The 26,313-nt window shown below is 50.8% G+C and overlaps 2 protein-coding genes across 4 annotated transcripts in view; one reads left to right on the top strand and one right to left on the bottom strand.

Annotated features, from left to right (window-relative positions):
- Positions 1-609: 609 nt before the first annotated feature.
- Positions 610-9,178, bottom strand: rbm4.3 (RNA binding motif protein 4.3). Of its 3 annotated transcripts, none has more exons than XM_088904836.1 (4): positions 9,097-9,161; positions 3,906-4,331; positions 2,452-3,204; positions 610-1,592 (listed from the first exon to the last, which is right to left on the bottom strand). In XM_088904836.1, the coding sequence occupies exons 2-3, from the start codon at positions 4,315-4,317 to the stop codon at positions 2,483-2,485; spliced, it is 1,134 nt and encodes a 377-aa protein (XP_088760962.1). In that variant the 5' UTR covers positions 4,318-4,331; positions 9,097-9,161; the 3' UTR covers positions 610-1,592; positions 2,452-2,482. The 3 variants fall into 3 exon arrangements, with proteins under 3 accessions (XP_088760962.1, XP_088760964.1, XP_088760963.1); XM_088904838.1 differs by having other exon boundaries at positions 8,846-9,132; XM_088904837.1 differs by having other exon boundaries at positions 610-3,204; positions 9,097-9,178.
- A 6,058-nt stretch (positions 9,179-15,236) lies between these two features.
- pmt (phosphoethanolamine methyltransferase) overlaps positions 15,237-26,313 on the top strand; it is a 28,692-nt gene continuing 17,615 nt past the window's right edge. The window contains exons 1-5 of the mRNA XM_088904765.1: positions 15,237-15,730; positions 19,450-19,627; positions 22,118-22,273; positions 23,500-23,636; positions 24,569-24,723. Coding sequence (XP_088760891.1) covers positions 15,721-15,730; positions 19,450-19,627; positions 22,118-22,273; positions 23,500-23,636; positions 24,569-24,723 — 636 coding nt within the window. The 5' untranslated portion in view covers positions 15,237-15,720. The remainder of the gene's footprint in view (positions 15,731-19,449; positions 19,628-22,117; positions 22,274-23,499; positions 23,637-24,568; positions 24,724-26,313) is intronic.

Genomic DNA, 26,313 nt, shown 5'->3' with positions numbered 1-26,313 from the left:
GATGACATGCGAAGGGAAATTCACTCCAGGAGGGGACCCTATGCATGGGGCGGTAGCAGACAAACCCGAGCCCGAGATCTAGCCTAGCGACCTTCGTCCATGTCCTCCGTGATTCCAGCGCAGAAGCGCTCCAGGCTTTGCAGCGTTCGGTGCCTCGGAGATAAGTTTGGTTTGGGTTTTTTTCGGGCCATGCAAACAGGGAGGAGAAAACCGATCTTTTTAATAGATTAGCCCCCCCCCACCCCCCACGTGTTACAACGGGCATTTTTTTTAAACAGCTCGTCGGAGGTGTCGCTGGGGCGAGCACGAGTTTGCGTCATTGAAGTATGGAGTCATTAAGCAATTTAAGAGAAATCAAGAGACTGACAGCAACGCAGCTCAGTGCGGGACAAAGAGGGGATTAATAATAACGGGAGACGCTAAAATTAACTTTTCTCGGCAGCAAATATTTTAAAATGAGAAAAATTGCAGGAGCCCCTTTTCAGATTCAGATTTGAACACCGAGACAGCCAGCGTCTTGAACTCCTCCGCACTCGCTAAATTGTTTCAGGCTGGGGGGGGTCGAAAGACAGAAGGGAAATTAAGTCAGGCGCACGCAACAGCAACCGGTTTCGTTTTAAATCCATTTTTATTAAAAACTGAAAACGTTAAAGCCAAAAAAAAAAGCAAAACAACCCCAAAACGATCCAGTTCAGAAAACGATGCTTCCCGATTGATTGGCTGTTTTCTCGACTTTGCAAAACCCCGTGAATTCAGAGCTATATCGGGCACTTTTGGACAAATGCAACGCCTTTGTGTCGCCGTCTTATTGAATCGCACCGGCTTTGAAGAACTGAAAGGCCTGCTGCTTATCTGCTGGGCCAAAGGCGATCAGATCTTTGGTTGATTCTCTCGGGGCGTTTAAGCGACTCACGCTTCTCCTAACAATAAAAAAAATCACAATCTCGCAACAGGTAGGTAAAAAAAAAACAACACATTTCTTGCACCAAAGGTATAAAACTAGACTTGTCAAACCCGAGGTTTGATTCCATTTGAAAGTTAATTAACTGGTCAACATTGTGCTGAATTTGACACTGATTTTAGGTCTTTCGCTGGAGAAGAGGCATCCCCTTAATTTTTAGATTTGATATTGACGCCCGCTCAACATGTTGCACAGGGCTGTTACTTTAACCAATTAACGAGGGTAAAAACTAGAACTGAGATTTGACATGCCCGGTTTCAACCAGGAGTGGGACAAGTTTTACATGAAGCTCAGCGAACTGCCCCGACCTCTCAGCAGAGTGCCGGCCGGCTCAGGAGCTCTCGAATTAAAGAGGAATGAACACAAGGAGAGAGAGAGAAAGAGGATGAGGGCAGAATTAACGTCTCCCATGTTCGCGAGAAGCCAACGGGAACGAGAGTTTTTAAATATACATTAAAAAAAAAACCCCAAAAAAACATCTTTAAAGACGAGCAGGCGGGTGCCACTATCCTTCCCGTTCCGAGCCGCAGGAGAACGGAAAAACAAAAGAGCGGTCCGCCTCAACACAAGGGGGCGATAGTGCGTCGCGTGTGCATCAGGGAACGACGATCTCGGCGCGGTAAATATAAACCTGAAACGAGAGCAAATCAAATTCAAATCAACCGGGGTTTTGTTGTTGTTGTTTTTTTGTGGTATATGTTGCCAAGACAGCGCACGTTTTTGTTGACATTGAACAATTTAAATTTGATTTGATTTTTAAATTGAACCCTGGCACGTATTTACACTCCTGAGCGACGATGATTCGACTCAAGGAAACCACGCAGGGGGGGGTTTATTTTAAGTCGAGCTTCTTTCCGTTTCGTCGGCAAGAAGACGCCGCAAAAAAAAAAGCCCATATTGTAAATTCAGAATAAAGCAAGACCTGTTGAGTGAAGTGTAATGAAGGCTTTCGTTCCCAAAGGAAAAGGCCACTGGTGCAACCTCAGAGCAAGAATCCTCTCCGTTTTATAAGGCCCGTAGCATTAAGTTTAAAACCATCCCATTAAGAAAACTTGCTTTTTATTTATTCGGTAAATACACTTTAAGATTTAGACCTTATATTTAAAAAAAAACTGACTATTAATTAAGCAATTAATTCTGAGGGGTGACGAGGTTTTAAAAGGCAGACATTGTAGTTCAGCCCATGTTTAAATATTTACAACTAGGCGTCTTTGGGCCTCCACAGGCCAATGAAGACTTTCGGGTGCCCTGACACCTTGCAGGGCTTTTTTCCCCGAGTTCTGCCAAAGCCTGACCTATGGCGATCTCTGCGATGGCTCGCTCACAAAGTCACCCGATTGCTTTCTCCAGGGACGTAGCTTTTGGAGAGGCATGAGTTGGCTTTGCTGGCACACGCGATCGGCAGCGAACCCCCACCCCCCTCTCTCCCACAATCCCCCCCCCAACCCCACACCCGCCCGGACCCAGCCCGGGCGTGGACCTCTTCTCACCTTGTCTGGACGCGTGTGTGTGCGCGTGTGGTTAGTAAGCGTAGCGTGGCGGTGGGGGCGGGGGCGGCGCCCGGTCCGCGTAGGGGTCCCTGGCTCTGGGCAGGCCGTACGCGGGGTTCCTGGGCACCGACGACGACACCGGGGAGAGGCGGGAGCGCTCGTACGCGTAGCCGTTCCCCGCGGGGGCCGCCGAGGCCGGGGCCGGCCGCCGGAGGGGGCTGCGGTCCCGCGGGTAGTACGAGGAGCCTGAGCCCGGGCCCGCGGAGGTGGGGGGGGGCGGCGGCGGTGGAGGGAGCGGGCGGCGCTCATAGAGACCGGGGGCGGAGGAGGGCAAGCGCTCCCTCATTATGGCCGAGGAAGCGGGAGGGGGCGGAGGTGGGGGGATGGAGCCTAGGCGCCGCTCCTCGTAAGAGGTGATGCCGTAAGGGCGGGCCCGGTACTTTTCGTAGTAGTCCACCACCCCGTACCGCTCTCGCTCGTAGGCTGAGGCGCGGTCTGGGTAGGGCACCCTTCTCGGGGGAGGGGGTGGAGGAGGAGGAGGAGGCGGGGGCGGAGGGTACGTGTGGCCGTAGGAAGCAGGCGGGTGATTGAATCGGCCTCCGTAGAAGCCAGACGGGCCAGGGTCAGGCCTTTGGTCGGGCCATTTGGGGCCCCAGAACCCTGGCCTCCCTGGCGGCCCCTGCTGGTACTGTCCATCTTCCTCCTCCCCAGTTCGCTGGCGACTCGTAGAGATTTGCACGTGAATCCGTTTGCCTTTAAAAGAAACAGGAGTCAATGCTGGGCACCCACTGAACCCCCCCCGACCACTTCTGATCTTTCAAGAAACCCGTATTCTTAAGCTTGGACACGCCTAATTCGTTTCAACGCAAAATCCTTCGCCCTGGTGGCGCCCCCCTAGCTTACAGAGTTAAGCTAACAGGTTTGGACAAGACCTCTGCGAGCACGCGGCTAACCCATCCATGCGGGAACGCGAGCAGGAAAATTCAGACCGCCGAACTTAGTTAACATCGATTTCCCGCTCTCCAGCCCCTTTGCGAGATTGACCAGCGTGCTGCTCCAAGCCAAACCGTCACGTTTTCCAGCTCGGCAACCCTTCGTTGCCGCTCTAAGAAACCAGTGTCTTCAAAGAACCGCCAGCTCCCCTGCTAACATGGATCAACGCACCCAGCAACCTCCACGCTGACTTCAGTGCGGTCCAAAAACAGCTCATACCTCTTAACCAGCCACCTGCAGCGAATGATCCCAGCTACCTCTCCACCAAGGGGAGCTCATGGCTCCCAACTGCTTTTGTCCCATTATATCTCTACATAGGTAGTCAGGATCACCACTGGTTCGGGTCCCTTAGGCAACGGTTAAGACCGTACGGCATCCGGCATTACGGTCGGCTCTTGCCAGGCACGACAAGACGCCCAAGCCCAAGACAGACACCAGAGGACGACGCGCCCGCGCCCTACCCTGGAAGTCGATGTTGTCCAGCGCCTTGATGGCGTCCGTGGCCTCCTCGGAGTTGGCCATGTGCACGAAGGCGTAGTTCTTCACCACATCGCACTCGGTGACTGTGCCGTACTCCTCGAAGAGGGCGCGCAGCTCCTGGCTGGTGCAGGCCTTGTCGATGTTGGCCACGTGCAGCTTGGTGGGGCCCTGGTTCTTGCCGTGGCTGGCCTCCACGTTGATGGGCAGCCCGTGCAGCTTGTAGAGGTGCAGGCTGCGGATGGCCTTGGTGGCGGCCTTGCGGTCCTCCATGTGCACGAAGGCGTAGTTCTTGATGATGGCGCACTCCGTGACCGTGCCATACTGGGAGAACAGGGCCTGGAGCTCGTCCGTCGTCGCCTCCGAGGGCAGGTTCCCCACGAAGACCTTCACCATCTTTCAGTGCCTCGCTACGCAAAGGGAGAGACCAAAGGTGCACAAATGAGCGCCACTCGTCCCCCGCCCCCGAGACATTCCCTCCTCCTCCACGGCCGGCACCTTTACTCACAAGCTAGGAAAGCTTTCGTCAGGTGACGTACCTGCGGTTCTTCCTGTGAAGACCGTCAGTCTTACAGTCTTTGGATGATGCAAAGAGGCGATAAAGAAGGTAGAGCGCCTATAGAACGTACAACACGGCCCTTCCAAAGTCACGCATTTTGTGGCCCAAAACCAAGACACGGTCAGTCCGAACGTATCTGACCTTTATGTTTGCGGCGTAACACACAGCCTCCAAGCGCCGGGCAAACGCTTTAACGTCCTGAAAATCAATTAAAAATGAAAAACCCCTTTGACTTGAGTGACAGCCCCACTTCAGTTCGGAAAGGTGTGTAGATTTGGCCACGTTGGGGCCATTGCTCTAAGAACTTTTCATGCTGGGCCACGTTGTGGGGAGATTCGTGATGAACTGCAACTCTCAAGGCAATCCACGGATTATCGATTGGATTGAGGCCAGGGCTCCCACTGGGCCACTTGGAGACATTTACCTTGCTGTTCTCCTACTGCTGTGCGCTTGGCTTCGTTGTCATGCCAAAAGGTGAACATCCTTCCCTGTTTCTTTGCAAAGGGCAACAGCATTTCTTTGAGAATCCTGCTGTCTTTTGCTCTGTCCGGTTTCCCTTCAATCCTAACCAGTGGCCCAGGCCCCTACTACAGAAAACCCCTCCCCCTAACAGAATGCCATCTCCACCATGCTTTACAGTAGGGATGGTGTTTTGTGGGTGACATGCACTATTTGGTTTTCGCCAAATGAAATGTTTTGCACTGAGGCCTCAACATCCTTGTTTAGTCAGACCACAAACCTGTTCTCCATACGACTTCAGAGTCCAAGGTGCTATTTTGCATATCTCAGACGAAACACAAGTTGACCTTTGGAGTATGGCTTTCTCCTTACCACTTACTTAACATAACTGTGCAGATTTTGGAATAACTTTGCCATATGTCATAGGTTTCTGGCATATGCACACTTTGACCAGCCTTAGTCATAACAGCTCCTCTTGGTAGCCTCTCTGATGAGTCTCCTTCTTGCTTGATCATCCAGTTTGGACGGATGGCCTGATCTAAGCAGGGTCCTGCTGGTGCCATACCCCTTCCACTTCTTAAAGAAGAGCTGCCATCCCAATTTCTCATACCGGTAAATCTCGGTAACAAAATAAATTCTTTGATGGTATTGCAAAATTTCAAAAATTCAAAATTAAGCACCGAATCGTGAACTTTGTGAAAGTACTATAAGTCGCCATGTTGTCGAGAGCTTGCGCGAATGGTGACTTGAAGCAGCCCTTCCTGCTCACTAGTCCCTGTGATGACTAATGTACTGAGATGTACGAGTGATTAAGTACAGGTTGTGCAGCAGCCATTTCACCGCAGAAATGTTCCAGCGTGATCCGCAGGCAGAGTTAACCAGTGAGTAGTATTTGTCAGTGAAACCGTCTGGGAGAGGAGAGCAGTATTTCTACTGGATTAGAAGAGCTGGATCCACAAGCCTGCTTGTTTACAGTGTCACAGGGCCACTTCACCTCACCAGAAGTCCTGCTGCCTCGTTCTGAAGCACAGAACATGGCGCTGTGCAGAGCTAGAAATTTCCTCTAGTTTGTGATGTCAATTGGAGGTTTTACACTGTGTATATCTGACTTCCACTGTGGTTTGAAATACGCTCATCAATACTGATTCTTTCTCCCTTTAATTATCGTCTGGACCGTGCCCCAAGGGCCTTAGAGATCTTTTTATACCTATCTCCTGCTCTGTGCCTTCCCACATCTTTATCCCAGAGGGATGATTGCTCCTCGTTAGCCATAGCTGAGTCTTCACATTGAGATGCAGTACCAAGCAGAGGAGACCTCGAGGAACAGCTGATTTTATTCTGAAATCATTCCAAATCATTCCAGTTGACCACAGGGGTGTGGAAGGGATTAGGTTGTGGTGTGATTTGGAAGCAAACAGGATACACCAGAGATCATTTCCAATTGCTAATTACTAAGGGTTGTGTACACTTATTCAACTCATTTTTTCTCATCTTTCCATTTATAATGTTTGAACATTTGTCTTTCACTTGGAGGTTGTGTGTTGCAATGTATAAACGAATTCTGATTTACTGCATCTTGGTTTCAAGCTGTTAGACAACAACATATGTTACTTTGGAAGGCTGTAGACTTTCTGTAAGCACTGCATTTACCTCACCAAATGGCTAACTCTTTTTGCTGGGGCTGTCAAACGCAAAGAAAGCTATCCAAATGATCTATATTATGCTGCTCAGTATACTTTAATGCAAAATAAGTGCAGCAGACGGTACGCCCAGTGCTCTTCGGACAGACTACCAATATCCAGACATCAGGGCAAAACGAAAAAGCAAACCAGACTGCGTCCTTTATATTTCTCAGATATAAAACGCTGGCATGAAACGTCTCTCAACTGAATGAAAGAATTAGCCGAAACCGATTTAACTGGGGGCAGTTGAGGGGCAAAATGGTTTCAATCGCACCCTCCTGATCACTGCTATGGAGCGTGAGGTATTGCTGATCAGCAGAGGGCCTGAGGAAATGCCCGATAATCGATGTGGGGGTGTTTCTACGCCAATGTGGACATATAGTTATACATACACCCGGGTCTGCTAGAGCAATCCGAGTCAAGTACAGGGAGTGGCCAAAAAAATGGAAACATTTTTGATATAGCCAGCAGCCATATCACCCTGCAACTCACAACTGGCACCCCACCGAAGCTAAGCAGGTGTGAGCAGGCGCCGTCCTTTGGATGAGACGTAAAACCGAGGTCCTGACTCTCTGTGGTCATTAAAAACCCCAGGGCGTTTCTCGAAAAGAGTAGAGGTGTTACCCCGGTGTCCTGGCCAAATTTCCCCCCTGGCCTTTACCCATCATGGCCTCCTAATAACCCCCCTCTCTGAACTGGCTCCATCACTCTGCTCTCCTCCCCACTGAGAGCTGGGGTGTGGGGAGCGGACTGGCGCCTCATCCAGGTGGGGCTGCACACTGCTGGGGGTGGAGGGGATCCCTAGAACCTGGAAAGAGCTCTGAGTGGAGGGTCCAGAAAAACGCTTTATAAGTGTAAGCAATTATTATTATTATGGAATGATGCCCAAGAGAGTTTCACACCGAGCATCTCTCCTCCTCCAGATGCTGGTACTCTGTGCCCCAGGATTGTGCGGAAACATCCTGCAAGGGGTTCGAACCCACAGCCCGCACGGCTTGAAAGACCCCACGCTTCTACCTGATTTAACCAGGAAACAGTGCAGAGAGCGAGCAGCCTTTAGGCGAAAGCCTAAAAACAAGATTTCATTTCGTAAAACGCTTAACGCCGCCGTCCCAGCTCCGCGCTGCCTAATGAATCGTCAAGGCACGCTGCCTGTGAAGAAGAAATTTCTTCTTTTCTAACGGCTTCTTCCAATTCAGCGCCAGAGTCTCTCCCAGCAAGCAACGGGCACATACGCTGGACGGGACGTGCCAATCCATCACAGAGAGACAGAAGACACAAACACACACACTCGCGCGCGCACCAGGACCGACTTCCCTAGACTCTCCAGCATGTCTCCGGACTGCGGGAGGAAACCCACCCGAACACGAGGAGAACATGCAAACTCCACCCAGACTGCACCCCAGATCCAAGAGCCCCCCCAGCGCTATGAGACTTGCAGCAAGGCTCACTACAGCGCCGGAAGTTGTTTCAAGTGACTCCTGCCCCCCAAGCCTTCGAGAGGTCAGACTCCATTAACCCTCTCCAGAGCTGCACCACTGCCAACTGGCCCGAACTCTCTCCCTGGTTTCACTTTCCGATCTCGGCGAACGAGGAAATGAGGCAAAGGGCGGCCGATCCAGGTTTGCAATCCTCGCGAAAGCGTCAATATTAGCCACCGGCGAGCCCATCCGCCCCGACCTGGATGTCTTTCCAATCGATCCTTCCCTTCCAAAGGCGGAATTCGATCCTGCCGGCCGTCGGGCTGTGCAAAGCAGCGATAAGCGCACTTCCGCGTTCCAACCGGATACAAACTCGAAGCACCAAACAGCTTCAGGGCGTGCATAAGTCCAAATTCGACAAAAAAAACCCCCAACTCGGACAAAGTAAAACCGAGCCATTTTGTACCGATCGCTTTGTATACAGTGCCAAACTTCTGCGCTTCTCCCCCGAAAAGTTCAGCCGGAAAGTATAGCAACTACTCAGCCCGAAAGCCTCGCCTGGAAAACACCGCCGAAAGCCAAAACGAAACTCGGGTTTCAAAGTTAAAAGAAAAAACAGGTATCATGCCACTTTCCCTCACTTCAGATCTGATCGCCGAAATTCCCAAAAATGACACTTAACATCGCGTCCAGAAACGACGGCCTGGTAACGACAAAAATAACGAAACCCGTCTAGAAAGCGATAATATCACGCTACGTTGTCTCCAATTATTTAAAAATAGAAATTCTTCCATTAAACTTACCACAGCAGTCGTGAGAGCACTTTATTAAGTATGCTAAGTAATTAAAACGCAGTCTAAAGTTCACAGCCCACAGTGCGTAGTTTCAACATTTTCAATTCTAATACGGTTAACGACTACTTCCCCCGAAAAAAACAACAGGAAAACACTTTCATCACTGCGTCCCATTTTCAAAATCCACAGAATATACCAAAGCTCTGAAAACCATGTTTTAGAGGGAAAAAAAGAAGCGCCAAACTAGTCGGTTGAATTACCTTCACTTCACGCACCTCGGAAACCAAACCCCTGTAAAAAAAAAATGGCCTCTCTTCCTCCTTCGCTAATTCGCGCTTCCCACCCCGCCCTCCAGCTGCCCGCGTTCGCAGCCTCCGATTGGATCAGCGACGTGCCTGTCGAAAGCCACGCCCCGATCACGGGGCCAGAGGAAACGGAAGTCGAAGTGCTATTGGCCCGCCTGGACGCTCGTCCCGACGCCTCTCGATGTCATTGGGCAGCGGCGGCGGCCGCGTAACGGAAGAGCTCGGTGATCCGGGCCAATCGGAGACGACGAAAATACCGGCGAGCGGGTCCTCCAGGTACTGTGTTACTAAGCAACCGTCTGTTGACGAGGCGTCCGCGGAATGCGCCCCGTCCGCTTTCATTAAAAAAAAAAAACTCTGCAAATACTCGTACAAGTGCGCAAGAAAACGTACGGCAATTACTTTTTTAAGGCGCCTACAAAATAATAATAATGTCCCTTTTTAACTTAAATTTTAGTTTAACAGCTTCACTAACGCGAATCTGATAAACTGACCTAATTCTCACCCTGAAATCGAAACTGATGTGGTCGGTACGTATTAATGTACCACTTGCTGACTCGCATTTGTGAGTTAATTACCAAATTCTACAAAAAAAGAGAGCGTACAGACTGTAAATATTGGCTTCTTCGTGTTTCAGATAATTGTTTCATATAGATAATATTTGAAATCCCTCGTATTTCATAGAGCACACAGTGAAAAGAGTTAACTGTGACAGTGAAGTGCAATTTTAGTTTCTATACTGTTGAAATGTGTGAGAAATCAATAAGTTTTACCTTTGTAAATGTGTGTTTCGTGGACAAAAAAAGGTTTTCACCTATATTGTATATTTATCCATCCTCTGGCCTGCTCTCAAGGAAGAGCTTTCAAGTTTGATCCTATTGTTTTGTTTATTTATTGTTGGAGTCCCGAAACAAGCTGCCCAGCCACGTTGCTGAAGCCTGGGTTTCTTTGAGAAACAGCCCGGTCAGATTCTCCAGTCAGGAGACGAGGCGCTTCTTTACACAAAGGGGGGTGGAGCAAGCCGCCCAGCCCCGTGGCTGAAGACGATAACTCTGGTTTCTCTCAAGACACAGCTGGATGAGATCCTCCCGTCAGGAAAGGAGGCCCCTCTTTACACCGAGAGCGGTAGGAGTGTGGAACCAGCTGTGCGGCCATATTGCTGACGCCGATTCGCTGGCTTCCTTTGAGAAACAGGTGGATGAGATCTTTAGATCAATTAGCCGCTGATGATCAAATGACCCAGATGGGGCCTCTTTCGCTTATAAATGTGTAAAAGTAACATGTATTCCTCACACAAATGAGGAGCTCTGAGAGTTTGGTTGCCCTGGGAAATGTCCTTTAAGAGGTGAAGAGTCAGGGAAGTCATTCACCTAAGTACACCTGAGGTGTCACGTCCAGGCTGGGAATCATGCTGCCTGTGGGTAACCGTAGTATTCCCATGAGCACTTGCGGTCGGCCAATCCTAGCAACCCTCCCCCATCAGCCAATGGTCCGTCTAATTAATCACCACAGTGAAGCCCCAAGACCAAAGTTCCCTCTAATTTCTAATGGCCTGTGCGCCCCAAAATTTCAAGTTGTGCAAATTTCTTCCCCAGTGACAAAAACCTTCTGCGCACTAAACTGAGTGTATGTCAAATTGTAAACCTGAAATTATTTTTTTGTTAATATAGCCATCCTCATAGAAGCATAGAGATCCAAAAGATCCGGGATGGCTATTCCACGAGCCCAGTCATAGAGACCGAGTGTCCGAGCGGGCAGGAGCAGGGAGGTATGAGACTACGAGAGCATCGATATCGATGATTGAGTAGCAAGAATAACACACACAGCCAAGGTGGACCTCTCGCATCCAGAGCATTTTTCAACTGACGACCGTGTTCATTTTATTATTAGCATCTTTTGGGGGGAATTGAATTTTTTGGGCGCAGTTCAATTTCCTGTGTGCGCACACGCGCTCGGCTTAGAGGGAACCAGCCCAAGACAGCGCTGATTCAGTGCTCTGACATTGAGTTGCCCTGAATAATGCACTTCCCTGCCTGCTTCAGGAAGTTGGCGTTGCGAGATCCCAAATCTCCTAGCCGTTGCATTGCTTTGAGCCTCCTGATGCTGCTCGCTAGCAGTGCTGCACTGAGCAGCTTTTCCTGTCCTGTCAGCTGTCCCACAGCCAGGTGTCCTCCCTGCCTTGAATCCCCAGGCTTCCAGTCAGCCTCGGTGATCCCAACTTTTCCAGTCCAGTCAGCCTCACTGATCCCAGCTTTTTCCAGTCCAGTCCCTCCAGTCAGCCTCACTGATCCCAGCTTTTTCCAATCCACTCTGCCCAGTCAGCCTCAATGATCCCAGCTTTTCCAGTCCAGTCTGTCCAGTCAGCCTCACTGACCCCAGCTTTTCCAGTCCAGTCTGTCCAGTCAGCCTCACTAATCCCATCTTGTTCCAGTCAGCCTCACTGATCCCAGCTTTTCCAGTCCAGTCTATCCAGTCAGCCTTGCCAATCCCAGCATTTCCAGTCCAGACTGTCCAGTCAATATGTGGCATAAACTTGGTTTGATGGCTGCTGCTGGAAGAGGTGTTAGTGGGGCCAGCAGGGGGCGCTCACCCTGCAGTCCGTGTGGGTCCTAATGCCCCAGTATAGTGACGGGGACACTGTACTATAAAAAGGCGCCGTCCTTCGGATGAGACGTAAAACTGAGGTCCTGACTCTCTGTGCTCATTAAAAATCCCAGGGTGTTTCTCGAGAAGAGTAGGGGTGTTACCCCAGTGTCCTGGCCAAATTTCCCCCCTGGCCTTTACCCATCATGGCCTCCTAATAACCCCCCTCTCTGAACTGGCTCCATCACTCTGCTTTCCTCCCCACTGAGAGCTGGGGTGTGGGGAGCGGACTGGCGCCTCATCCAGGTGGGGCTGCACACTGCTGGGGGTGGAGGGGATCCCCATGACCTGTAAAGAGCTGGTGAGGCTCTCTCACCTGCTGAGCTTCAGTGGGCTGCCAATTGCAAGTTGCAGGGTGACATGGCAGCTAGCCAGTAAACCAGGAGATGAGGACATTACAAACACATGTTACATGTTGCTTCACGTGACAGAACTGTTTCATTGCACAGGCCGTGTGTCCTGTACGCTTCTGTGTGGGTAAAACAGAAAGCTGCCTCAATGCAGGACCGATTTCTGAGACGTCAGACAAAGTGATACCCGAGCACCCCGAGGAAACCCACAGAGAGAACATGCAAACTCCGCACAGACAGCACCCCCCAGGAATTGATCCTGGGACCCCAGCACTGCAATACCAACCACCATGCTGGCCTGTGTATAGCTTGGACGGACTACATTACAAAAAAAGGAACACAGGACTGAATCAGCTTTTCATGTGAAAGTTATAAGTCGTTTTCAGACAAAACCCATTTGTCCTCTGTTGACACGCACTGGAGAATGTGTGCCAGGCTGTAATCCCTGCTTAACTCCCAGTGCAAGCCTGGTGTTTGTCCTCTGTTGTTTGTGTTTCCATTCCCTGTAGCTTATCAGTAAGCGGTTTCCAGAAATCGCCAACATAGGGTTTGGAGTTGGTCAATTGTGGTGAATATAAAGGATTTACACAGGTACGGAAGTGCACAGGATGATTGCTGATGCACATATGCACTTCCCAGTAAGTATGGGTTGGATTCTAGTAGAAGACAAACAGACTGAAGTGATGAAGGCAATGCACAAACTTGGCATGGGGTGACAGTGTAGCGAGTTCAAGTGTATTTTCCAGCATGCCAGCTTCCAACTGTGCAGATCCAAAGGTCATTATTAGTCAATAATTGATTCGCAAGGGGTTCTGCGTGGCCAGGAAACAGGCTCGCTTAATTTACTGCCCCTGTCTGAGCCATCAGACTGAAGGCGCAGCATTTATGCCTCGACTAGGACACGTCTCCGTTTGGGAAGCACGAGTCTACTGTGTACGCAGGCAGCCAAAGCATTCGTACTGTACATGAGCGGTCCTTCAAGAATGTTTGTTGATGGGAACAACCAGAAAGAAAAAACAACCACTCTGTGGTTTTTAAGCTTTCTCGGGCCTTATCATCCATTCATCCATTTTCTGATCGTTCAATCCGATTCAGGGTCGCAGGGGAGTCTATCCCAGCAAGCAACGGGCTCGAGGCAGGGTACACCCTGGATGGGACGCCAGTCCATCACAGGGCACACACAGACACTCACACCAGTTTTCCCAGAAGTCCGGTTAACCCACCAGTGTCTCTTTGGACTCTGGGAGGAATCCGGAGCACCTGGAGGAAACCCACACAAACATGGGGGGGGGGGGGGGACATGCAAACTCCACCCAGACAGCACCCCAGGTCCGGAATTAAAACCAGGGCTCCAAAGGCAACAACGGTGACCCCTGTGCCACCCATGTGATCGTAATCAAATGATTTGATTTACTTTGTCGTTAAAAAAAAAATCTTACCAGGATCCAAGGTTTTCTCTGTAGGTGACTGTGTCTTTAATGAACTGAATGCTTTGGGTCTGTAGAAGACATTAAGAAACAAGCCGTAAACATCTTGGACGACACACAGACTCCCACCGGCCCCAACTTGCACAGGGAGAACATGCAAACTCCACACAGACGGCACCCCAGGTCCAGAATTGAACCCGGGGCCCCAGCACTGGGAGGCAGCAGCAATCCTGGCCACTGTGCCACTATACCCCCTGGGGCCTGAGCAAACCTTATATTCATAGCAGGGAATGCCACCCCAGATGCTGGTGACGTCACCAGAAGTCCGGTCGGCTTTTTTGGGGGTCACTGTTCAAACACACCCGGGCTCATTTTCGTTTTGATCATGTGTGCAGCTCCTGTGCTCAGTCACGTAAGGGAAACGAAAGAAGCTCTCTGAATAGCTGTCAAAGACCACCTCTGGCCATTCGTGATCTGGACTGAACCAACTGACTTATTACAGTATAACTTATTGTCTTGTCACAGGAGACTGATCGCATCTCACAGTCTACAGCTACAGGTCTTCACAACCGGCTGATTTAAAGTGGACGTACTGTAGATATTATAATAATAATAATTGCTTACACTTATATAGCACTCTTCTGGACACTCCCCTCCAATTTACAGGTAATGGGGATCCCCTTAACACCAGCAGTGTGTACCTCCACCTGGGTGAGGCGCCAGTCCGCTCCCCACACCCCAGCTCTCAGTGGGGAGGAGAGCAGAGTGATGGAGCCAGTTCAGAGAGGGGGGTTATTAGGAGGCCATGATGGGTAAAGGCCAGGGGGGAAATTTGGCCAGGACACCGGGGTAACACCCCTACTCTTTTTGAGAAACGCCCTGGGATTTTTAATGACCACAGAGAGTCAGGACCTCGGTTTGACGTCTCATCCGAAGGACGGCGCCTGTTTACAGTCTAGTGTCCCCCGTCACTATACTGGGGCATTAGGACCCACACAGACTGCAGGGTGAGCGCCCCCCTGCTGGCCCCACTAACACCTCTTCCAGCAGCAGCCTCAGCTTTCCCAGGAGTCTCCCCTTCAGGTACTGACCAGGCTCACACCTGCTGAGTCTCCAGTGGGGCTGCCAGCGGGGAGCTGCAGAGTGATATGGCTGCTGGTACACCGCTCTGAGCTATCTGTCGTTCGCGCTTCAACGCCTCACACCGGGTCTCGCTGCTTCCTGCCTCACAAATGACACGTCGGAGGTCCAACACGTTTGACCGCCGCCCCGGAACTTTGGCTGCCCTATCGATTGATCGCTCGACGCGGCCATCTGGCACGACAGCCTGGCTTTTACGGGCACGGGTTCAGCCAGCGGTTGCAGTCTATTCTGCAAGTCAGCGTGTTTTTTTTTGTGGGGGGGGGGGGGGGGATAGCGTAGTGTCCCGCACGGTGAATTCTGCAAGAGCATCCCGAAAAGTTAAGAGAGAGAAAACCACACGTCTTACTCCGGGGCCAATGAGCGGGGCGCCTGCCGGCTCACCCTACTGTTGCAGGAAGAGCTCCGGCCCTCGGTCTATCGCTCTCAGCCAATGGCGGAGTCCCGGCCCGACCCGCCTACGTCCGCCCCGGCCAATCAGCAGCCGGATGACGCCACCCACCTGCGAGGTTGTGTTATCACGGCTTATTTAAAGGTACGGTTTTGCAAGCGCCTGTGTCAATAAAGCCCCAATCCTCCTCTTTTGTTTTTTTAAGCTATTTCTTTTTAGGTGGAAGGGGGGGGGGTGTGTGTGCGCGTCCGTTGGCGTTTCTTTTTTTTCTTCTCTCCCTTTCTGCCCTCCACATGCAGCCGACGGGTCGGTTGTGTAACAGGAGCAGTCGCAGCTACAGCCGGACGCGAGTGGCCATCCACTCCGTGCTCTCACCAGCCCCTGCCCGGCGCCCACTCCTCCGGACCCGGCCCTGCACCCTGACCGCTCCAGAGATTCGCTCCCGTTCCCGTCGAACTGGACCAGGCGACGCAGAGGGGGTGGGGGGATTCATTCACACGGAGGGCATCAATTAATCAATTAATCTGATTGATCAGAGGCTGCCGGCGAACTTTTGTGCCTCCTTTTATTTTATTTTATTTTGTCAAATTAAATCATCGACTCTTCCCCCCCCACCACCCGTGGGAGAATGGACGAAGGTAAGATTTCTGGCGTCACTCTGAATTTGTCGCGGAGGGGGGAGGAGGAAAGGGGAAACGCAACTTGTTCACGGCTGCCGTGAGCCAGGGCGACCGTCTCGGACCCCCGACGCCAGGAAATATATTTTACCCTGTTGCGGGGGCGGGGAGAGAATGGCGACCCCTTCAGACTGACGGGACAGGGACACGGGACTGCCTCACTCTTTAAAATTTGAGTTCCTGCCCCTCGGGGGTCTTTACGGTGGCCTAAGGTGTGGACTTAGAGAGGCCTCTTTCGTCTACTACTGCTGCTTGTCGTATTTTAGTAGTAGCAGCAGCAGCAGCCAGGTGCCCTGTCACCCTGCAGCTCCCCGCTGGCAGCCCCACTGGAGACTCAGCAGGTGTGAGCCTGGTCAGTACCTGGAGGGGGAGACTCCTGGGAAAGCTGAGGCTGCTGCTGGAAGAGGTGTTAGTGGGGCCAGCAGGGGGCGCTCACCCTGCGGTCTGTGTGGGTCCTGATGCCCCAGTATAGTGACGGGGGACACTAGACTGTAAACAGGTGCCGTCCTTCGGATGAGACGTCAAACCGAGGTCCTGACTCTCTGTGGTTATTAAAAATCCCAGGGCGTTTCTCGAGAAGAGTAGGGGTGTTACCCCAGTGTCCTGGCCAAATTTCCCCCCTGGCCTTTACCCCTCATGGCCTCCTAATAACCCCCCTCTCTGAACTGGCTCCATCACTCTGCTCTCCTCCCCACTGAGAGCTGGGGTGTGGGGAGCGGACTGGCGCCTCATCCAGGTGGGGGTACACACTGCTGGGGGTTGGGGGGGGGATCCCCAGGACCTGGAAAGAGCTCTGAGTGGAGTGTCCAGAAAAAGCGCTATATTAGTGTAAGCAGCTATTATTATTACTACATTTAACGGGGTCCAGGCTGGGGGGAAAAAGAGGAGCTGCTCACATCCGCGCCTGTGGCTGGGAGGTTGCCGGTTCGAATCCCGCGGCCAGCAGAGGAATCCTACTCCGTAGGGCCCCTGAGCAAGGCCCTTCACCCCAGCTGCTCCAGGGGCACCGTATAAATGTGCTCTGACCCCCAGCTTCTCTCCCTGTCTGTGTGTCTCATGGAGAGCAAGCTGGGGTCTGTGAAAAGACACGTCCCTAATGCAAGACATTGTATAGGGCCGATAAAGTGATCTGATTAAGGACAGGAGGAGAAAAACGAGGTTTAAACTCATCCAGGTCTGGCTGCGATGGGACTGGTTGCATTATTTAGAATAACTAGTTGAATAATACACAAGAAATTGTGTCTGGCCAAGAAAGTGATCTGATCTAGTCACCCCCTTGTGTTAAAAGAAGGGATCTTTAGCACATCGGTAGGAGGACGTGGGCGATTTTGGAGCCCTGCGCAGGGAAGGGCGCTAGATAACCGTAAGATATTTCAGGACTGTTCTGGTTAAATGACCCCGAGGAGAAAAAACCCACCGAGCGTCTCTGCGTCTCTGTCCCCTACCTATGCGCGCGAGAGACCAAATGCCTTTTCGCTTAAGCCTGCTTAATTGCTTAATTGGGGGGGAAAAAAAACACCTCTTAATTTGGGGAGGGGAAATTCTCTGACCACCTGCAGACAGGGAGGGTCTCCGGCTGTAGCCGGCAGGAATCCGGAGAATGTGGCTCTCCTGAGTAAAATGACTCCACTCCTTTTTGACGATTGTTGTGGGGGAACGTCTTCATCAGAGGAATACGGGGACACACGTCTTGTGCAGATGCAGTGTGATTAAGCCTCAATAAAGACCGCAGCCCACACTGGGTCTGCCCCACAGGACAGACGCCTTGCAGGGGCTTCCCAGCGCTTATATAGGGTCTCCCAATCTGAGTGCTTGTCCTGTTCTTTGATAAGGAAAAAGTAATACGTTTATTCCAGGCTGAAAAGAGAAGAGAGAAAACGCAACGTTTCGGCTCAGGTGTTCTTCACCTGTTCTTCGATATATAATTACTTCCTGTCCTGCTCTGGGTTCTGTCCTTTGACACGCAGCAGACATTGATCTGCTTTATCCTGTGTGGGGTGTGGGTGTGGGTGTGGGTGTGGGTCCTGTCTTTTGTTCTGTAGCGTTAGGTCACTGGGGCTGGTAAAACAAGTCAGCTTTATGGCATCTCGGCCTACCCCTTGTTTGAAGGCTAAATGAACAGACCCCAGCAACCCCTATCCAGTGGGCTGAAGGGGTCATATTGCAAGGCTGGACATGTGAGATAATAATAATAAACTTTATTTTATATAGCGCCTTTAAAGGTGGCTTCTCAAAGCGCTTTACAGAATGACAACAACAATAAATAAGAAGAATACACAAGATAAAACACAATGACAATACACAGAGGAGACCGTGGATGGTGGTACTAAGAAGAGCAGAGGGGTGAAGAATGGAGCCAGTTCAGTAAAGGCTTTTCTGAAGAAGAGGGTTTGGAGTCTGGATTTGAAGGAGTTTAGAGAAGGTGACTCTCTGATATCCTTGGGCAGAGAGTTCCAGAGCTTGGGGCCATAACAGGAGAAGGCCCTGAGGTCACCCCCAGAGTGTAGACGGGCTTGGGGGGACAGTAAGGAGAGCAGAATTCGAAGAGCGAAGGTTGCGAGGTGGGGAGTAGGGCGATAATAGCTCAGACAGGTACTGAGGTGCCAAGCCATGCAGAGCCTTATAGGTGAGCAGGAGGATTTTACAGTCCACACGGAATTTGACTGGAAGCCAGTGCAAGGACTCCAGGATAGGAGTAATGTGAACACTTGCACTAGACCTGGTCAGGATTGTGGCTGCTGAGTTTTGGACTTACTGCAGTTTGTTCAGAGTAGATTTAGATACCCCAGCGAGTAGAGCATTACAGTAGTCAATTCGAGAGAACACAAATGTGTTGATCCGCTTTTCAGCCCATAGTTAGTGATAGCACAGGGCATAGTCGAGCGAGATTTCTGAGGTGGGAAAAAAAGATGTTTTGACAATATGCTGCACATGTGGGTTGAATATTAAGCCAGAATCGAATATCACCCCAAGGATTTTCAATTTCGATTTTTACACGTCCTACCTCGGTCCCAAACAAAAGAAAACGTCCCCAAGATCACAGAACTGCTCGTTTGATCTCCAGAACACAGGAGAAAGAAATAAAAATAGGTGCTAGGTCTGTGGGTTTCCAATAGGGGGCACTGTACTACGCTTAACGGCCCGTCCTGACAGAGGAAGTGGGAGACAAATGAAAAGGACACACACCCTGTTTTGAATTTTTTTAAAAAAAGTTTATTTTGGACAACAGAATTCTCATCTTTCACTCTGGGTGGAGTCATTCAGTGGGGGTATAGGGTAGAAATGGCCATTTTTATTCTTTTATGTCTTTCTGCTAGCTTTCGGGTGGTCAGCTAGCTCTTAAAGATGACCAGTGCACCAGATCTAAGAGATAAGATCACAGATCACAATTTCTTGCATTAGGAATGTGTCTTTTCGCAGACCCCAGCTTGCTCTCCATGAGACACACAGACAGGGAGAGAGAAGCTGGGGGTCAGAGCTCAGGGTCGGCCATTTATACGGCGCCCCTGGAGCAGCTGGGGTGAAGGGCCTGGCTCAGGAGCCCAGTGGAGTAAGATTCCTCTGCCGGCTGTGGGATTTGAACCAGCAACCTCCCAGCCAGCAGATCCTGAGCCAGCAGTCCAGCAGTCCATTCTGACCATTACCCACGTCTCCCTGCTGTCCCCCCTGTCTCTGCCCAGCTCTCGTTCGGCACGAGATGACCGAGTTCTGGCAGGAGCACTCCCAGCAGGCCACGGTGGAGGAGATGATGCTGGACTCCAACGCCCAGCTGCTGACCAAACACGAGCTGCCCGAGATCCTGGCTCTGCTGCCCGATCTGGAGGGCCTGACCGTGCTGGAGCTGGGGGCTGGCATCGGGTGAGAGAGGGGCGCTCGGGGCTTGTGGGTCTCTCTGGCTAGAGGGCATTCAGCCCGTCTAGTCCATCGGAGAGCTAGGTCAATGAACCGGGAATCCCATCCGGCTTGTGTCTAAAGGAAGCCAGGGTATCGGCTACAACCACGTGGCTGGGTGGCTTGTTCCCCACCCCTGCCACCCTTTGTGTAAAGAAGCGTTGCCTGCTCTCGGTTATAAATGCAGAACAGGAGGCATTTCTTTACACAAAGGGTGGTGGGGGTCTGTAACAAGCTATGTTGTTGAAGCCAATACCCTGTATTCTTTAAAGAAACGGCCGGTGGAGACTCTCGGCACAATTAGTTACTAATTAGCAATCAGGCTAGAGGGGCAGAACAGCCTCCTCTCGTTTTTGTAACTTTTTTTTTTGTGTGCTAATTCTGTCTGGCACCGAGTCTCTCCTCGTCTGTCACTGTCTTTAGCTCCTGGTCTCTCTCTCTCTGTGATTCTCTGACTGTCTTTCCATACCTGTGTCTACATTCGGAAGTGACTAAGAGATGAAAAGTGTCCAGTAGCCATGCAGTTGTTAGAACTAGGGGGTTATGTAAATACTGAATTCTGCAATAGGCCAAAGGGATTAACCAGTAATTAAATTAAATAATCATAGCACCCAATTTGTAAGAATTTTGTCAAGATTATGACCGTGTGGTTGATATAATTAGAGGCACCTGAGTTCTTTGCTCTTTGGCACAACTTTGCTGGGGAAAGAAGTAATAAATCAGACACACTAGCTTGAACAAATATTTCTTAAAAATAACAATAAACACTAAACAACACGCAGCATACACATACAACACACAACTTCCGCTGTGTACAAACTTACAATCTGGGCGGCCCAGAGGCCAGTATCCTATGCTTTATGTCCCGATGGAACATACAAATTAATTGAATCTAGACATTTTGAGTGGCACCACATAAAAGGAAAAAAAAAACACATTTGGTCAAATGTGATAAGGATGCAATATATTTTGTTGTTATTTCTTAGCTACCCAGAAAAAAAAAAACTGACTGTATTTGAGTCCTCTATAACACCTTCACGGGCCCATAAGAAAAAATACACCTTTCTTCTAGACCAACAGAATATGACCTACAGCTAAATCTCTCTCAGTTCAATTCAAGGTGCTTTATTAGCATGACCGATGGGTACAATCAGTGTTACCAAAGGAAATAAAAATAATGAAATTCACATGAAACAAAACAAAAAATAAAAGTAAAATAAAATCTACAGACATTTACAAAAAAGACATATCATAAAATATTTACATATACTGTAGACAGAAGGAGCATTATTGGGAGAGGGGCTTACTGTTCCTCAGGAGACAGGAGATCACACACTGTATTATTATTATTGAGAGACAGGCTCACTGTCTGTTCCTCAGGCTGGGACAGGAGATCACACACTGTATTATTATTATTGAGAGACAGGCTCACTGTTCCTCAGGCTGGGACAGGAGATCACACACTGTATTATTATTATTGAGAGAGGCTCACTGTCTGTTCCTCAGGCTGGGAAAGGAGATCACACACTGTATTATTATTATTGGGAGACAGGCTCACTGTTCCTCAGGCTGGGACAGGAGATCACACACTGTATTATTATTATTGAGAGACAGGCTCACTGTCTGTTCCTCAGGCTGGGACAGGAGATCACACACTGTATTATTATTATTGAGAGACAGGCTCACTGTCTGTTCCTCAGGCTGGGACAGGAGATCACACACTGTATTATTATTATTGAGAGACAGGCTCACTGTTCCTCAGGCTGGGACAGGAGATCACACACTGTATTATTATTATTGAGAGACAGGCTCACTGTCTGTTCCTCAGGCTGGGACAGGAGATCACATACTGGGCTGCCAGTTCAACTGAGTTCCCTCTCCCAGTAGGACTGGGACCTGTTGTGATTCTGGCAGGTGTGGGAACTCTGTTCATTGACATGTGATCATTTACCCAGCACATCATTTACCAAGGTACATCAGAGGATACCTTTGATCAATGAGTCTCGCACCCTGCACATCCATCCACACATTTCCCAATGGCTCTTACCAATCATGGCCTCCTAAAAACCCCCATCTCTGAACTGGCTCTATCACTCTGCTCTCCTCCCCACTGAGAGCTGGGGTGTGGGGAGCGGACTGGTGCCTCATCCAGGTGGGGCTGCACACTGGTGGCGGTGGAGGGGATCCCCATGACCTGTAAAGAGCTCTGAGTGGAGTGTCCAGAAAAGCATTATATATAAGCAGTTCTTTATTTGCTTTGAAGTTCTGGGAGCTTCAGAAGAGCAAATGCCTCTGGTTGACCTTAGCCAGGTGTTGACCATTGAATGTGGATTCTTAAAGACACTTCAGTAATCTCTTCTCAGTCCATCACAGCACACCAGATAAGGGCCGAGAGCAGGGAGCATGCTGGGAAACTCACCGATGTCCTAGTGACCAGGTCGTGTTTGGGTCCCGCAGGCGCTACACGGCACATCTGGTGAAGAAGGTGCGTCACGTGACCGCCGTGGACTTCATGCAGAAGTTCGTGGACAGGAACCGGCAGGAGAACGGTCACCAGGGCAACGCCGACTTCATCCAATCGGACGTCACCCAGCTGCGCTTCCCGGACAACAGGTACCCGCCTCCCGAGACGGTGACTTAGCAACGGGGCGGGGAGGGTGACCGGGCCGTGCTCCACCACACCTGACCGCTTACCCCTGGGGCTCCTTCTCTGGTCCTTTGGAGATGGGGGGTCTCGTCAAAGCCCTGGGGTGCTCATGTTGAGGTCCCGGTTCCCAAACTGGGACCACAAAGCAGGGAGTCACGTCTCCCATGTGGCCGAGCGGTCTAGGACGCTGGCTTAAGGCTCCAGTCTCTCCGGGGGCAGGGGTTTGAATCCCACCACTGCCAAATGATGGGGCGGAGCGGTTCGTACTGTGGCTCAGGATCTGCGCCTGTGGCTGGGGGGTTGCCGGTTCAAATCCTGCCGCTGGCAGAGGAATCCTACTGTGATTCAAGGTGTGCAAGGCCCTTCACCCCCAGCTGCTCCAGGGGCGCTGTATAAATGGCCGACCCTGCGCTCTGACCCCCCAGCTTCTCTCTCCCTGTCTGTGTGTCTCCTGGAGAGCAAGCTGGGGTCTGTGAAAAGACACATTCCTAATGCAAGAAACTGTATAGGGCTGATAAAGTGATCTGATCTTATCAAATCTAAAGTTGGCATTAGCTTGGCATTACTGGCTGTCGATACCTCGCGCACTGCTCTGAATGGTACCCACCTGGGTGAGGCGCCAGTCCGCTCCCCACACCCCAGCTCTCAGTGGGGAGGAGAGCAGAGTGATGGAGCCAGTTCAGAGAGGGGGGTTATTAGGAGGCCATGATGGGTAAAGGCCAGGGGGGAAATTTGGCCAGGACACCGGGGTGACACCCCTACTCTTCTCGAGAGACGCCCCGGGATTTTTAATGACCACAGAGAGTCAGGATCTCGGTTTTACGTCTCATCCGAAGGACAGCGCCTGTTTACAGTCTAGTGTCCCCCGTCGCTATACTGGGGCATTAGGACCCACGCAGACCGCAGGGTGAGCGCCCCCTGCTGGCCCCACTAACACCTCTTCCAGCAGCAGCCTCAGTATTCCCAGGAGTCCCCCCTCCAGGTACTGGCCAGGCTCACACCTGCTGAGGTTCATTGGGGCTGCCAGTTGTGAGTTGCAGAGTGATATGGCTGCTGGCAGCTCTTAGGTGAATTAGGTGATTATAGGTGACCAGCCACAGGCACCTTGGGCTGCAGACTCTGCCCCGTGCGTCCCAGCCCAGCGCTGACCGCCCACTCCGCCTGACTGGCCCTCTCTCTGCCCTCTCTCCAGTTTCGACCTGATCTTCTCCAACTGGCTGCTCATGTACCTGAGCGACGCCGAGCTGCTGTCCCTCACCAGGAGAATGCTGGGCTGGCTGAGGCCCGGGGGGTACCTCTTCTTCAGGGAATCTTGTTTCCACAAATCAGGTGAACACTCCCCTCCCCTTTTCTGTCTCTTTGTTCAATAATAGTTTACCCTAATAAATACCATAGTATCCTGGCCCCTTGGAATGTGATGTTGCCACAGCCACACACTTCTATGGTGTTTCCAATAACCTGGGTTGACTGGAAACTTGTGTGACCTCATAATGCCACTGCTATTGGCATTATGATGTCATTGCCATTATGATGTCATCATTTTCTGTTATTTGGCATGACATTAATGGTAAACTAGAATAGAATTCCTTTAGAAACTTTGATTCCTATGATGCAACGTAGCAAGGGACAGTAAACTAACTATAGGAACACAACAACAACCTCATTTCCGAAATTGCTGTTTTGGATTTTCCAAGGCGCATTTCTGCAAGAGCCCGCTGTCCTTCCCTGTTTTAAACCTCGGCGTTTGAAGGTTTAGATAATGAGTGGTTCTGTTATCCCTGACGAAAGCAAGCATGGACAGTCGCTCTTCAGTAACATGCCCATGGAGCTGGTTTCTTTCCGTGTAGTTGATTGATCCAGCCATCTCCTGGGAGAAACCAGGGTATCGGCTTCCACAACCTGGCGGGACAGCTGGTTCCACACTCCCACCACCCTTTGTGTAAAGACATGCTTGTCCTCTGCCTTCCCTGTCGTGATTTGAGGATCAAATCCATCCATTTCATGAAAGAAAACAGAGAATCGGCTTCAGCATCATCCCTGCTACAGCTTCCTCTCTCTCTCTCTCTCTCTTTCTCTCTCTCTCTCTCAGCTTTCTATCCCTGCTATACCTTCCTCTCCCTCTCTCTCTCAGCTTTCTATCCCTGCTACACCTTCCTCTCTCTCTCTCTCCCAGCTTTATATCCCTGCTACACCTTCCTCTCTCTCTCTCCCAGCTTTATATCCCTTCAGGTCTAGCCATGACAGAATGTTCTTGTCTACAGGGGACAGCAAGAGGAGCTTTAACCCTTCCCTCTACCGGACGCCAGCCAGTTACAATCACCTGGTGACATCAGCGGTGTGGGCGGAGCCGGAGCCCAGCAGCCGGAGCTACGGGTTCGAGATTGTCATGACGAAGTCCGTGCAGACCTACATTAAGGCAAGTTGAGCTTCGGAACCGCTGCCCACAGCGCCTTCGTAGGCAAAGACTTCTCCATTTGGTCAGAGCAACTATTTGGCCTGCTGTGTTGTGATCCGTCTCTCTCTGTCCCTCCCATAATCACCCTTCAGTGTAGTTAGAATCTTAGCATATTGATCCCCAGATCTGGGCTCCCTGAGGCCGTGTACAGTACAGTACAGTGGGAGATTCATGTAGACAGCGCTCCAGTTGGTCATGTGCAGAATGAAGTGTCACGGAGATCCACTGGGGCAGAGCGGTGGCTCTGTGGCTGAGCATCTGCGCCGGTGGCTGGGAGGTTGCCGGTTCGAATCCCGCGGCTGGCAGAGGAATCCTGCCCTGTTGGGCCCCTGAGCGAGACCCTTCACCCCAGCTGCTCCAGGGGCGCCGTATAAATGGCCAACCCTGCGCTCTGACCTCCAGCTTCTCTCTCCCTGGAGAGCGAGCTGGGGTCTGCGAAAAGACACATTCCTAATGCAAGAAATTGTACAGGGCTAATAAATTGATCTTATCAAAAGTTGTTTGCATCAACAGAGGGCCATCATAACGTGTTGATTAGGTGACTGTAGTTCACAGCAGGTGGCTGTGTGAGGGGTTGGCTGCAAAGGTACAAGTACAAGTACAGTACAAGGATTCACTTTCCACAGGAGTGGTAGAATCCCCTTAAATTAGTTCTTCTTTTCCAGTGAAGGCAAGTGAACTGATCTTTTGCTTCACGCCTGGGACTCTGTGTTGGGGCGACGTTAACTCCGCAAGCCTAAAAAAAGCCTTCTTTTTACAAAGAAGCATTCGTTTAGAAGACCCCAGGTGCTAAATAAGACCTCCAGGGAAAAACTAAGGTTGCTGCTGGAAGAGGTGTTAGTGGGGCCAGCAGGGGGCGCTCACCCTGCGGTCCGTGTGGGTCCTAATGCCCCAGTATAGTGACGGGGGACACTAGACTGTAAACAGGCGCCGTCCTTTGGATGAGACGTCAAACCGAGGTCCTGACTCTCTGTGGTCATTAAAAATCCCAGGGTGTTTCTCGAGAAGAGTAGGGGTGTCACCCCGGTGTCCTGGCCAAATTTCCCCCCTGGCCTTTACCCATCATGGCCTCCTAATAACCCCCCTCTCTGAACTGGCTCCATCACTCTGCTCTCCTCCCCACTGAGAGCTGGGGTGTGGGGAGCGGACTGGCGCCTCATCCAGGTGGGGCTGCACACTGGTGGTGGTGGAGGGGATCCCCATTACCTGTAAAGCGCTTTGAGTGGAGTGTCCAGAAAAGCGCTATATAAGTGTAAGCAGTTATTATTATTATTATTATTATTATTATTATTATAAATAATTGCTCCACAGCTTTTGTCCAACAGAAACCAATACTCTCCATTGTAATTGAAGAGGTCAGCTCTGTACAGTGACAGATGTCTACTCTTTCAGAACAATATTTGGTGATTTGTTCTTCCTTCGGTAGCCTGTAGTTGCTAACAACCAGGGAGTGATAGTTCGGGATCTGGGGGTATATTCTGGCTTTCAGAAGGATCGTGCACTACCTGAACCCAAAGAAAGACAAGGGTTTGTTTTTCCCTTAACACCTCG

The sequence above is a fragment of the Atractosteus spatula genome, chromosome 24 (assembly GCF_055471065.1).
Source record: "Atractosteus spatula isolate fAtrSpa1 chromosome 24, fAtrSpa1.hap1, whole genome shotgun sequence".
In the NCBI taxonomy this organism is placed as follows: Eukaryota; Metazoa; Chordata; class Actinopteri; order Semionotiformes; family Lepisosteidae; genus Atractosteus; species Atractosteus spatula.
Note: the sequence above shows the minus strand (reverse complement) of the source record. Positions and strands in the feature narration are given on the sequence as shown.